At 44.0% G+C, this 15030-nt stretch overlaps 1 protein-coding gene across 9 annotated transcripts in view; it reads left to right on the forward strand.

Moving 5' to 3' along the window:
• EPB41L1 (erythrocyte membrane protein band 4.1 like 1) overlaps positions 1–13416 on the forward strand; it is a 223362-nt gene extending 209946 nt beyond the window's left edge. For all 9 annotated transcript variants that reach the window (XM_073606505.1, XM_073606503.1, XM_073606506.1 and 6 more), the window contains 5 exons: positions 6335–6439; positions 6575–6634; positions 8487–8567; positions 12321–12437; positions 12521–13416. In XM_073606505.1, coding sequence (XP_073462606.1) covers positions 6335–6439; positions 6575–6634; positions 8487–8567; positions 12321–12437; positions 12521–12529 — 372 coding nt within the window. In that variant the 3' untranslated portion in view covers positions 12530–13416. The remainder of the gene's footprint in view (positions 1–6334; positions 6440–6574; positions 6635–8486; positions 8568–12320; positions 12438–12520) is intronic.
• The last annotated feature ends 1614 nt before the right edge of the window (positions 13417–15030 follow it).

The following is a 15030-nucleotide window of genomic DNA, read 5'->3' on the forward strand; positions in this document are numbered from 1 at the left end:
TTTCTCATCTGCCCCACCCCTGTACCTCCCTGCACATCTGCCCCACTGCCCTATCCCCATCCCTTTCTGTCTCACTACTGAATCACCTTCTCATCTGTCCTAACACTGAACCTATCTGCTCATCTGCCACACCACTGTAACCTGCTTTCTCATCTGCCCCACCACTGTACCTCCTGCACATCTGTCCCACCTATGTTCCCCCTGCTCTCCTGCCCCACCACTGTAACCCCCTACTCATCTACCCCACCAATACACCATATTTCACATCTGCCCCACTGCTTTACCCCCCTGCTTTTCTGCACCAACACTGAACCCCCCTGCTCTTCTGTCCCACTGCTGAACCCCCTTCTCATCTCTTCCACCACTGTATTTCCCTGGACATCTGCCCCACCGCTGTACCCTCCTGCTCTTCTGCCCACCTCTGAGCCCCTCCTCATTTTCCCCACCACTGTACCCTCTTATCTATGATATGCGTGATAAGCAGAGTGGTGAAAGGAAGCAGAGATGAGACACATCTACCTGTCCTGGCACACGCATCCTGCTAATGCACTTCTCGCATCCACCCCACGTGCTTGTATGGGATGTTACATACAAGGATATGGAATGGATGCGCAATGATGAGCTCAGGTCAGGGGCATTTTCTGAAAGCAGTGGGCCTGTGTGCAAGATCATAAGTTGGGCCCCACAGCCGAGAAAAAGTGTTTGGGTGTGATTTTCATTGTGCTGAACACTGGCTGTGGCTTAAAGGGACACAGAGTGCTGGGGTTCAGTAGTTAGTGATGCAAAGGTTCAGGAATAATTTCAACAAAGTTCCCAGGAGCTCAACAGTAATTCCACAAACTGTCACCTTATTGTTATTTTCTCAATCACAGTGAAATCCCTTCTTTCTGAGATTGGTAGTGGCAACCAACCGAGTCATCTTCCTCCAGATGGTGGACGGGGCTAGCAGGACTGTGATTAGCTTTAGCAGTGGCCAATGACAGTCCTCCTCCTCCTGGAAACAGGGACCGCGCCCCCCCCCCAGCAGAACTGCACCCAATCTCTTCTTCCCCATCACAAAAGCTGACAATCGCAGCTACAGCAAAGTTAGAGAACCAAACAATGTATCCCATATTTTACAATGTGTGGGAGCGCAGTGTCTCCTCCTCAGTGCGGTGTGGGGAATTCTGAAATTGGAATGTATTAGTGTCTCACTGACACTTCCCTGCACTGCTCTGCTGATAGGGAGGGAGTCGGGTGCCGGCAAAAGTGGGCTTCGCGTTCCGCTTGCGGCACCAGTGCCGGGCGTTTCCTACCCCTGTGCTAGTACATGCAAATGGCATATTCTCCTGTCCAGACTGAATTTTGAGCCTTTTAAAATTCAGGATATGCAGCCTACCTGCTCAAGCATAACTGTAACCAGGCCATCTCATGTTAAAATAACCTAATTGCCCATGATCTGGTTTTCTGAGAACCATAATTGGTAAACCGTGTAAATGCACATGTAAAGTCACCAAGGCAATACAGCTAGTGCTTCCTTAGGTGGTCCCAGGCTGGAGAGGAGGTCTGGTCATGTTTTTTTTTTTTCAAAAGGTATGAAAAAACACCAGCCACTCTTCACCAGATCCAGTCATCAGATTGCTGGCTCCAGCATACAGAAGCACAGTCTACCTTATACAATATTGATCTTCCCTAAAACTTCGTTCCTCCTGGCAGGAAGAAAAACTGAGATTTAAGTACTCCACACAGTGGCTCCCAGCCAAAGAAGAAGCACAGAGCCTTGTGGTTGACCCCAAAACCTTTGTGGTTCTCCCAAAATATAAACTCACTTATCCGTGCCAGATTCATGCTATGTCGACTAAGTTAAGCCACATATCTGCCGCTCTAAACTCTTCTGACTGGTCTCTTACCTCCTCTGCAAATGCGTACGAAAATTGCCTTTCATTCCTATTGAAACGGCTTCTCAATTGGAATGAGTGGGATTTTTCCATGCATGCGCAGAAGTAAGGCAGAGTTTGGCCTTTAAAGGATATTCAAACCCAAGAGCAAAAATTGAATATATTGAAGCATGCCAGTCTTTAGCTGTGGTGGCTGCACTTGATTTCTTTTTAGAGTACATTTTAAGGGCTCTTTCACACATGCGTTCAAAATAGGCGTTTTTTAACACTTCCTGAACACCTATCAATGCCGCACAGATTTGTTACAATAGGGAACAGATGAAGGTGTTCACACTGCAGCGTTAGCATTGTTGTGAGGTAAAAATACTGCTGCCTGCAGAGTTTGGCAGATGTTGATGCTTCGCAACTGCCTCCATTCACGTCTATTGAATTGCACCTTAAACGCACTGTAAACGCACTAGACGCATTTACAGTGCATCAAAAGTGATCATTTCCCATTTTAGCCTTGTAAAAAAAAAAAAAAAACAGGTGTTGCCTGGCGCAACATGAATGCCTGTAACAATATCAAAGGAAAAGATTCATAAGCCGCACATCATGAAGCAGACCCGTGTGCATGAAGTGAGATGAATGGCAGCCTCAGCCCGGACTCCAGCCAGGCCATTTTCCGACACATTTTGCTCCGCCCCTTGGAGCTTAATCATGGGGAATAATTAAGCTCCAAGGTGCTGCACGAAATGCATTGGAGGCGTGGCCTGGCTGGGGTCCGGGTTGAGGCTGCCATTCATCTCAGTTCATGCACACGGGTCTGCTTCATGATGTGCGGGTTATGGATCTTTTCCTTTGACATTGCTGCAGCCTGGAGCTAGGATGAGCTCCCTGTCCCAGCCTGCACTCACATCGGTCTTGTTGGACTTTACCTCTCTTCCTGAGCGGCACCTACATTTTGTTTTTTTTAGGCCACAATGATCGCCTGTAAAATGCATCTTAAATGCTCATTAACGCTATAAGTGCGTTAATGCGCTTTTAGGCTGCTTTAAAATTTAACGCAAGTGTGAAAGAGCCCTAACAGCTTCCCCAGCTATCTTCTGTTAGCTACATAACCCACCCCTCCTCCCTTTTGTAATAATGGTGAGAAGTGGGATAATTGTCGTCCCAATCAGGAAAGCAGCCTAGGACAACAATGCTGCTCCTCCGCAGATAAACTATGGTGAGTGAGCATTTTAACCCCAACACAGAATGTGTATTTCTGGCAGGATTATCATGTAAAAAAATAAAATACGCCTTTTAAAAGGAAAACAAATGCAGCCACCGCTTTTAAAAACTGTATGGTGTAAAAGATCACATTTTTGTTTCTGGGTTTAGATAGGCTTTCAATGTTAGCTTTATGTGCGTCCTAAACCCAGTGGTCAGATAGCATGCCAAAAAGCATGTCCTCCACTGGGTGCTTTGGTTCAGTTTGTAACCGCCCCCCTTCCCCCCCCCATCCCAGGACACTATAGTGATGTAGGGGTTGGCAGGAGAACCTGCTATCTGACACACCTGGGAGAGACCAATAGCAGTAGTGCCCAGAGCTCTTCAAGAGAGTGAAGATTAAACTGATGATATATGGAAGTATGATGCTTCTACAGGCTGGCTTGGTTTGATTTTTTACTCCAAGACACAATGGGGGTTATTTACGAAAAGCAAATCCACTTTGCACTGAAAGTGCACTTGGAAGTGCAGTCGCTCTAAATCTAAGGGGTAGATCTGAAATGAGTGGAAGCTCTGCTGATTTTATCATCCAATCATGTGCAAGCTAAAATGCTGTTTATTGTCCTTGCATGTCCCCCTCAGATCTACAGCGACTGCACTTCCAAGTGCACTTTCAGTGCAAAGTGGATTTTCCTTTAGTAAATAACCCCCAATCATAGGTGTGCGCAGCCTCTTGCATTAGGGTGTGCACCCCAAAGCTCAAATACATATGCATGTGTGTGGGCAGTGGACAGTGTCAGTAGTTTTATTAGATTTTTTAAAAAATTATTTTATTTTGTAACTTTTTTTTTGGGATGAAATATCAGTGGTCTAAACAGGGGGGAATATGCATCACACAAGGCGATTAGGGTATGCCCAGGCACACCTGGCACACCCTGTGCGTACGCCTATGCCCCCAATGTCACTTTATATCTCTTAGTAGCAAGAGATTAAATCACCACTCTAAAGCCCCGTACACACGATCAGACTTTCCGACGGGAAATGTTTGATGTCAGGCTGTTGGCGGAAAACCATGTGTATGCTCCATCGGACAATTGTTGTTGGATTTTCTGTCAACAAATGTTGGCTAGCATGTCTTCAAATTTTCCGCAAACAAATGTCTGTTGTCGGATTTTCCGATCGTGTGTACACAAGTCCGTCGGACAAAAGTCCAAAGTACAAACACGCAGCTCGGAGGCAAAGACGAGCCAGAAGCGGTCGGTCTTGTAAACTAGCGTTAGTAATTGAGAATTAACATTCATGACGTGGCAAATTATGAAATCTCGAAATGAAGCGCACAATTCTCTTCTTCTTTAATGGAATAATAATGAAGCTGCTTTGCTGGTGATACTGATGGAGTTATTGCAAACAAATTTTCAAAGGCTTTTTTTTTCTAGTGATATCAACAATATTATTATGCTTTTTTTTTTTATTTGGGCAGATTACCACAACACCATTATCCTGTAGTTTATAAGATCAAAGTTCCAACTATGTTGGTGTCCCTTGTCAATTTTACATTGTATTTTTTTAAATGTAACTGCCTACTCCCAAACTGTCATTTGAAGTAAAACACATAGCCAAGTATTATTCTACACAATTTTTTTATTGTGCATTAAAAAAAAAAAAAAAAAAAAAAATAGACATGCTATCTGCCAATAGAACTTAAAGCGGAGCTCCACTCTAAAGTGGAACTTCCACTCATCGCATTCCTCCCCCCCTCCGGTGTCACAATTGGCACCTTTCAGGGGGAAGGGGGGTGCAGATACCTGTATAATATAAGTATCTGCACCCACTTCCAGGCATAGATAGCCGCAGAATAGCCGCAGATACCCGCGCCCCCCCCCCCCCCATTGTGTTCTGGGAAACACACAGTTCCCAGAACACAACAGGGACCAGTGAAGACGCGCATTGCGACTCACCGATGCACAGTAGGGAACCGGGCAGTGAAGCTGCAACGCTTCACTTCCTGATTCCCTGACCGAGGATGGCGGCGGGGGTAGCTGAGAGACGAGTGATCGATCGGCTTCGGCTGCCAACATCGCTGGACCCTGGGACAGGTAAGTGTCCATTTATTAAAAGTCAGCAGCTGCAGTATTTGTAGCTGCTGGCTTTTAATAATTTTTTTTAAGGTGGAGCTCCGCTTTAACCAAAAAGTGCATTTATGCATCCAAAAATATAGAAAATATGCCAAATCAAATCATTATTCAAACAAAAAAATAATGTCAAAGCAATAACTCCAAGGCCAATAATAAATAACACGTTAATCTCCTCCGATTCCGCAACATGTCTGGTTGACGAACGGCCATTCAGAAACTAAATAAAAAGCGCTAAATGAAAAACGCGAAAAGAAAAGCGGGAATCAACACTCACCAAACTTCTACTAACACGAAATTAGCAAAAGGAGCCCAAAGGGTGGCGCTAAAGAGCTGAAAAACCACGTAGTATGTCACTACTTTGGTAATTGTTGGCCAATATTTGTGTGACCGTGTGTATACAAGACAAGTTTGAGCCAACGCCCTTCGGACAAAATTCCGCGGTTTTGTTGTCAGAAAGTCCGATTGTGTGTACGGGGCATAACACTAGCCTCTGGGTCACAATTATTTAGCATTTAAGCACTTACCGTGAAAACTAAAGATGGCCATACACTGAGCGAAATATGGCCAGTTCTACTAGATTTCTTATGTTCAACCTTGCAAGCTGAACAAAATAAATCTATGGGTGTATGGCCAGATTTAATCTGATGTTATATCTGCGTTATGCAGTGACATGCCAAGAAAACACTTTGTTTAGTCTTAAAAAAGGCCATACATTATACAATTTTCTTTCCTTCAACCTCCTGCTCCTGCAGTGCTATAGTGTTCTGCTGGTGAGGATCCTTCCCCACTGGTATAATACTGGTATAGCCGTCGGCAATGATCACACGAAAAAAATAATCCGACAGGCTGGTTGTCCTGAAGTCAATCAATGGATTAACTTCAGGACAACCAGCCTGCCAATAGATGGATCGAAATCCCTCCAGGTCCTGCTGAACCAGCCGTATTTCAGTCCGTGGTTATTGTTCTGGTTTTACAGACTACAAGATTCCCTTTTCTCGGTCTTAAAATTCTGCATCCTGTTTGTGGACATTTACCTAGCCAATACTGTAGAGAGGTTTCACGCTGTCTCTGTAAAATATGCAGAATGTTTTTCAAACGTCAGGTTTAGTGAATGCGTTCTTTGTATTTCAGGCTGAGGACAGTAGGACAGAGGCAGCTGTCGCAGACACAACACGAGCAGCAACATCTGCTGAAAGCTCCCAGGCACTGCAAGCAGATGTCACTCGCACCCATCATGTAAGTGTTACCCAAGAATTACACTGCTATAAAAGATTTAGCACCAATGAGTCATTCAATTCACAGGTTATTTGCAGGCTGCTGCCTGTTTCACCAGATAAAGTTTGCCAAGAATTTATTTCAATCCTTCTTCAGGTTTCCCATACTGCCACCGCAGAAACATTGTCCTCCTCCACAACCACCCATGTGACTAAGGTGAGACTATGCGTTTTTTTTTCAGGGTCAGGGTTTTGTGCAGGCCACTCCAGACTCCTCAAACCATGTCTATAGCTGACCTTGGGCGGAGGGGCACAGTCAGGCTGGAACAGAAAAGTGCCTACCCCGAACTATTGATACAAGGTTGAAAGTACATGACTAGGTCAAAATAGATGTCATCAGCCACTTACCATAAGGACCCCTGTGCCCCCCTCACCCTTCTTACCCATTCTATCTAAAATGATCAGACAAATATCATTTTGGAGTAAAAATGTGGCCATAGCGGCCATTTGTTAACAAAACAACCAAAATATATGATATTCCTTAAAACAGAAACAGTAATGATAATAACGATGACCATAAAGGTTGCTGGTCTTTGGAGGCACAAAAAACAAACAGCAGGTTTGTATCTGTGTGACCACTTAAGACCCCTTTCACACTGACACGCTGCTAAAACAGCCGCTAAAGCGCCGGTTGTTTTTGCGGTGCTTTAGCATTGCATTTGCGGTGCTTTTTGGGCGCTGGCGGGTCGCTTTTTTTTTTAAGGTCACGTGACCTTTACAAAACAAAGCCATGTTTTGCGGTGCTTTTGAAACGCTTTTAAGGAGCTTTGGAAACGCTGCCTATTCAATGGTCAGGGTCGTTTTTCGAGCACTTTTTACAGCTCCCCAAACATGCCCAAGAAGATGCTACTTGCAGGACTTTTTCTACCGCCCCGCAAGCGCACCGCCCCAGCGTGAAATCACCCACTCAAATGATTGGGAGGAGGTTTTCAGGTGCTTTTCAGGCGCTATTTTTAGCACTAAAACGCCTGAAAACTGCCTCAGTGTGAAAGGGGTCTAAAGGACCCCAGCCGCACCACACTGGCTCAGGGCAAATCCCAACTCTCCACAGATACCTCCATGTTCCAACTTCCTAGTTGACCCACCATTAACTGGTATTCAACAGAGGACTCCATACCTTAGATGGGTCCCTAATATGAGATATCAGTCAATTTTTGAACACCTCCAAAGACCCCAACCGCCTGGCCATAACGACCAGCAAATAGAACTGATCCAAAGCAAAACGGGAAGTTTCTTCTTTCTTTCTCCAACTACTTGAAGACTTTCAAATCACTCCTTGAAGATGCTCCACAGCCCCTCCTCTATCTACAAACTAGCCAATAATGGTAAATAACCTCATATCTCCTGGTTCTAAAAAATATGCCTATATCTCCTTGATTCCCCTGTTCCCCTAGTCATGTTTTCCCTTTCGCCCATTTTTTTTTTTGCTTTGGGCTTATCTTAAATCGGCTAAAAGGTTTGAGCCCCCATTCACACCGGTGCAGCTTTGAAATTGTGCTACTTCTGCGATTTGCACTGCCGATTTTATACAACAAAAGTCTATGCAAGTCGCAATGAAATGGGCAAAAAGTAGTGAAGGAGCTTTTTTCAAAGTAGCTGCGACATGAGTCGCGGCAATTTGAATAGTTCCATTGCCTACAATGGGGCGCGACTTGTCATGCGATTTGGATTTGCCAAATCGCACTGGTGTGAACAGGGGTTGAATGCTGGAGCACTACCACAATTATTTAATGGAAACACCTGAACTTAATATTTTGGATGGGTGTCCACATACTTTTTTCCATATTGGTATGTGTGATGGTCAGGAATCCACAAATGTTTGGCCATATAGTGCATACCTCAAACATCAACATCAAAAACATGACAACAAAATGAAAATAACTTTGTATAACTATATAATGACTACTGTTTACAATACAGCATTATATATTCTACTTAACTTCTTTCCACTCTCTTTTTATTCCTTCATTCTTGTAACTGCAATCTAATTTCATCTTCTGTATGTGCAGACTGTAAAGGGTGGATTCTCTGAGACAAGGATAGAGAAGAGGATAATTATTACAGGGGATGAAGATGTGGATCAAGAGCAGGTGATGCATACCAACTAACATACCATAAAATATTTGCTGATGTTAAAGTGGTTAAAAAGGCAAAAGGGTTTTTTTTTTTTAACCGTAAAGTGATACTAAAGTTATGGGTTTTTTTTGTTAAAAATAACATGTTATACTTTCCTGCTCTGTGCAGTGTCTTTGCACAGAGCAGCCCAGATCCTTCTCTTCTCGGGTCCCTCTTTGGCTCTACTGACTCCTTCCTCCTGCCGAGTGCCCCCACAGCAAGCAGCTAGCTATGGTTGCTCCCGAGCCGAGACGCAGCTCCCTGTGTCCATTCAGACACGAGCTGCGGCCCCGCCCTGCCCCCTCTATCTCCTCGTTGGCTCACTGACTTTGACAGCAGCGGGAGCCAATGGCGCTTTGCTGCCGTCTCAGCCCAATCTCTCGTGCAACATCGCTAGATCGAGATGGGGCTCAGGTAAGTATTAGGGGGGCTGCTGTACACAGAAGGTTTTTTATCTTAATGCATAAAGTGCATTAGAGTCTTCTAAAGTCTTTAGAACTACTTTAACCACATGCCTACTGGGCAATTTCATCTCCTTCCTGCCCAGGACAATTTTCAGCACTCAAGGCTGTCGCACTTTGAATGACAATCATTATCATTTTTTTGAGACAGATAGAGCTTTTTTTGGTGCTATTTAATCACCGCTGGGTTTTTTATTTTGTTGCTAAACAAATGAAAAAAATACCGAAATTTAAAAAAAAAAAAAAGTTTCTTAGTTTCTGCTATAAAATTTTGTAAATAAGTAACTTCTCTCCTTCACTGATGTGTGCCAATGAGGCTGCACTGATAGACTGCACTGATGTGAACTAATAGTATGCACTGATGAGGAGGCACTGACAGGGAGCACTGATGGGCACTGTTGGAGCTGCCTGATGATCAGTGCCCTGATTATCAGTGTACATGTCCCCTGCGTGGATTGCCGCTTACTGGCTCTACTAACGCGTAAACTGGCAAATCCTGTTTACGCTGTGATCAGCTGTGATTGGACACAGCTGGTCACATGGTAAAGAGCCGCTGTGAGTGGCTCTTTACCTGGATCTGTGATCAGCTGTGTGTTCACAGGTATATAATTTAGTATGCCCGTGTGAATGAGGTCTCAGTCTGGCACTGGAGTTCTCAACACTCTTGGTGCTTCTCTTTTGAGTTGAATGACAACCAGCACCATTCAACCCATTTCCTGTGAGTCCAGGGGGCCATGAACATGCCCCACTGAAGAGGAAGAACCTATGATCTCACTGGACTGGCAAAAAAAGTTGCTTTATTAAAAGGTAAGTATCCAGTGCAGTCTTTCTCAACCTTTTTCACCCAGAAGAACCCCTAAAAAAACTTTTAGATCTCAGGGAACCCTTGCTAAAACCAATTCATTGCAGGTCAATGGGAAAATACACCCTACAGTAAGGAGACTGCCACCCCAAAAGTGGTGGTCAGAATGCCAACCTCACAGACAGCTACAAGAGATAATTGGTATTATGTTGCTGGCTTTGCCAAATGGAGTTGGCCCTGGATCTATGAAGACATCATCAAATGGAAGGTTAATCAGCCACAAACCGAGGAACCCCTGGTAACCTTTGGAGGAATCCTATGGTTCCACAGAACCCAGGCTGAGAATGGTTAACCCAGTGCATTCTTTTTAAATAGGTGTGTGTGTGTGTGGGGGGGGGGGGGTCCTCAGGAAAGTTCAGGCTATGAAAGGTGGTAATGGGCTTTAATTAAAAAAAAAGGAAAAATGTAAGAAAGACACAGATGAAACATGTCCTTATGCATACAGTGCCTTGAAAAAGTATTCATTCCCTTTGAAATTTTCCACATTTTGTCACGTTACAACCAAAAACGTAAATGTATTTTTATTGGGATTTTATGTGATAGACCAACACAAAGTAGCACATAATTGTGAAGTGGAAGGAAAATGATAAATGGTTTTCAACATTTTTTACAAATAAATATGAGAAAAGTGTGGCGTGCATTTGTATTTAGCCCCCTTTAGTCTGATACCGCTAACTTAAATCTAGTGGAACTAATTGCCTTCAGTAGTCACCTAATTAGTAAATAGAGTTCACCTGTGTGTAATTTAATCTCAGTATAAATACAGCTGTTCTGTGAAGCCCTCAGATGTTTGTTAGAGAACATTAGTGACCAAACAGCTTCATGAAGGCCAAGGAACACACGAGACAGGTCAGGGATAACGTTGTGGAGAAGTTTAAAACAGAGTTTGGTTATAAAAAAATATCCCAAGCTTTGAACATCTCATAAGCACTGTTCAATCCATCATCCGAAAATGGAAAGAGTATGGCACTACAAACTTCAAACCTATCAAGACATGGCCGTCCACCTAAACTGACAGGCCAGGCAAGGAGAGCATTAATCAGAGAAGCAGCCAAAGAGGCTCATGGTAACTCTGGAGGAACTGCAGCTCAGGTGGGAGAATCTGTCCAGAGGACAACTATTAGTCATACATTCCACAACTCTGGCCTTTATTGAAGAGTGGCAAGAAGAAAGCCATTGTTGAAAGAAAGCCTTAAGAATTCCCGTTTGCGAGAAGCCATGTGGAGGACACTGCAAACATGTGGAAGAAGGTGCTCTGGTCAGATGAGACCAGAATTGAACTTTTTGGCCTAAAAGTAAAACGCTATGTGTGGCAGAAAACTAACACTGCACATTACCCTTAACACACCATCCCCACTGTGAAACATGGTGGTAGCAGCATCATGTTGTAGGGATGCTTTTCTTCAGCAGGGACAGGGAAGCTGGTCAGAGTTGATGGGAAGATGGATGGAGCCAAATACAGGGCAATCTTAGAAGAAAACCTGTTAGAGCCTGCAAAAAGACTTGAGACTGGGGCGGAGATTCACCTTCCAGCAGGACAACGACCCTAAACATACAGCCAGAGCTACAATGGAATGGTTTAGTTTAAAGCAGGGGTGTCAAACTCAACTTCATTGTGGGCCGCATCAGCACCATGATTGTCCTCAGCGCATCCCCTCCCCTTACATTAGATGTCAAGAGCCACCCCACCATCAGAAGTTGAGTCCCCTACTCTCCCTAACATCACAGTGCACCCCCTTTCCTTATGCTGCTGCTGGGAAGAAGCTGGATGCGTTGCTTGAAAGTAGAAAGTAGGGGTCTGGAGGAGGACCAGAGGAGGGCTGGAGCTCTCCTGCAGCTGCAGGAGAGGTGTGAGGGCCACATGACATGGCCTGGATTGCCGGATTCGGCCCGTGGGCCTTGTGTTTGACACCTGTGGTTTAAAGCATACTTATGTGTTAGAATGGCCCAGTCAAAGTCCAGACCTAAATCCAACTGAGAATCTGTGGCAAGACTTGCTGTTCACAGATGCTCTCCATCCAATCTGACAGAGCTTGAGCTATTTTGCAAAGAAGAATGGGCAAAATTTTCACTCTAGATTTTCAAAGCTGGTAGAGACATCCCCAAAAAGACTTGCAGCTGTAATTGCAGGGAAAGGTGGTTCTACTAAGTATTGACTCAGGGGGGCTGAATACAAATGCACGCCACACTTTTCACATATTTATTTGTACAAGATTTTGAAAACCATTCATCATTTTCCTTCCACTTCACAATTATGTGCCACTTTGTGTTGGTCTATCACATAAAATCCCAATAAAATACATTTACATTTCTGGTTGTAACATGACAAAATGTGGAAAATTTCAATGCACTGTATACGACAATACTTTATTTTTCCACTTCACCCAACCTCTTAATCCTCCTAGGCTCTGGCCATGGCTATAAAAGAGGCTAAGTTACAACACCCGGATATGCTGGTCACGAAAGCAGTGGTGTATTGTGAGACAGAGCCCTCCCCTGAGGAGCCTGAAGAGAAACAACAGGTACTCTAACTTTTGTTATTGTGAACTCTTGTATATTTTCTTTGCCAAGCTTTTTTACACTCTTCTTTTATCCTCTTTTCTAGCAATCTTGACCTTGGACGTTGGATGTAAATTGTCCCTTTCATCTCCCTCTCTCTGTCCCTCCATCATAAAAATAAAGACTGACCCTCCCTTCCCCAAACCTACACCTCATGCCAGCTGCAAAATCTCCAAACCGGCAGGGGACATCCATGCAATCAGCATTCCATGGCAGAGAGAGAGAGAAACTGGTCATCCACCCGGAGCTGATTAGCCACCTCCTAAGAGTGAAGGAGGCACTGAGACACTCATTCTTCTGCATCTCCCCTTTGCTCGCTCCTCTTCTGAGAAGCATGCCTAGCAATGCGTGACTGCATGTGGCATCAGCAGGGCTAACCGGATAAGGACTGTTAGGGAATTTCAGCTCCGAGTAACCGAACGTCCTCTGAAGTATATCCTAAAATGTTGTTTCGGGTACTCCTGCAACAAAGGGGTTAATGATCAAAGCCTCCGCCTTCTCTATATAGAAAGCTAGTTACGTCTTATTCTTCTCCAATAACTTACAGCCAGATAATCACTGATATAGATGCGTAATGTTGTCTGAACCTGTCCTGTTAATCTCAGTCATAAACTGTTACCTTCGGCCAGGTAGAGTTCCAGCAGGGCTCACCTTCTGAATTCCTGTCCTGCAGCATAAGCACTATGGGAAACTAAAGTCAGCAAGCGGGTCTGGGCTCTGCCGGCTGAAAGTCCTACAGAAATTAACCCGTTTGTTGCCAGCTGTGGAGCTAGAAGATGTCCCTGCTAGTTGGGGGATAGGCTGAGCCATTTGTGTGAAAGGGTTAACTTCGCACAGGGGGAGGCCTGACCTACTGCAATGCTGTGCTCTCCCCCTGTCCCTACTCCTCCCTGTGCACCGTGATCACTGCTCTATAGCCAATAAAAAACAAAGTCAGTGTGATACGTTTCTTTACTTATTGGTGCATGCCATTCTAGATACAGTTTCCCTGAAACTGAGATTTAATTCTGATAATGATTTCCTGTATTGATAAGTGTCAATGTATTGCACAGCATTTTACAGAATGCACGGAACCATTTGCATTAGTTCCCTCCCCAGAAGAGCTTCCAATATGACATCACTATATCACTATCAATCATACAAGCTCACATACCTACAGTGCCTTAAAAAGGATTCATACCCCCTGAAATTTTCCACATTTTGTCATGTTACAACCAAAAACATCAATGTATTTTATTGGGGTTTTATGTGAAAGACCAACACAAAGTGGCACATAATTGTGAAGTGAAAGGAAAATGATAAATGGTTTTCAACATTTCTTACAAATAAATATGTGAAAAGTGTGTCGTGCATTTATATTCAGCCCCCTTTACTCTGATACCCCTAACTAAAATCTAGTGGAACCAATTGCCTTTAGAAGTCACTTAATTAGTAAATACCTGTGTATAATTTAATCTCAATATAAATACATCTGTTCTGTGAATCCTTCAGAGGTTTTTTAGAGAATCTTAGTGAACAAACAGCATCATGAAGGCCAAGGAACACACCAGACAGGTCAGGGATAAAGTTGTGGAGAAGCAGGGTTAGGTTCTAAAAAAATATCCCAAGCTTTGAACATCTCACAGAGCACTGTTCAATCCATCATCCGAAAATGGAAAGAGTATAGCACAACTGCAAACCTACCAAGACATGGCCGTTCACCTAAACTGACAGGCCAGGCAAGGAGAGCATTAATCAGAAAAGCATCCAAGAGGCCCATGGTAATTCTGGAGGAGCTACAGAGATCCACAGCTCAGGTGGGAGAATCTGTCCACAGGACAACTATTAGTCGTGCTCTCCACAAATCTGGCCTTTATAGAAGAGTGGCAAGAAGAAAGCCATTGTTGAAAGAAAGAAATAAGAAGTCCTGTTTACATTTGTGAGAAGCCATGTGGAGGACACAGCAAACATGTGGAAGAAGGTACTCTGGTCAAATGAGACCAAATTGAACTTTTTGGCCCGAAAGCAAAATGCTATTTGTGGCAGAAAATTAACACTGCACATCACCCTGAACACACTACCCCCCCTGTGAAACATATAGTTACATAGTAGGTGAAGATGAAAAAAGACACAAAGTCCATCAAGTCCAACCTATGGTGGTGGAAGCATCATGTTGTGGGGATGCTTTTCTTCAGCAGGGACAGGGAGCTTGTCAGAGTTGATGGGAAGATGGATGGAGCCAAATACAGGGCAATCTTAGAAGAAAACCTGTTAGAGTCTGCAAAAGACTTGAGACTGGGGTGGAGGTTCACCTTCCAGCAGGACAATGACCCTAAACATACAGGCAGAGCTACAATGGAATGGTTTAGATCAGCCTTTCTCAACCTTTTCAACACAGAGGAACCCTTGAAATAGTTCTTCGGTCTCAGGGAACCCCTGCTAAAAATTAGAAATCTACAACTCATGATACATTAGTGTGATGGTCAGTGGGAAGAATGGTCCTTACACTTGTGGCCATTGGGAAGAATTACCTCCTTACAGATAGTTAAAAAGATCAATGGTGTCAGTGGGAACTTA

The sequence above is a fragment of the Aquarana catesbeiana genome, linkage group LG12 (genome assembly GCF_042186555.1).
Source record: "Aquarana catesbeiana isolate 2022-GZ linkage group LG12, ASM4218655v1, whole genome shotgun sequence".
Classification (NCBI taxonomy): Eukaryota; Metazoa; Chordata; class Amphibia; order Anura; family Ranidae; genus Aquarana; species Aquarana catesbeiana.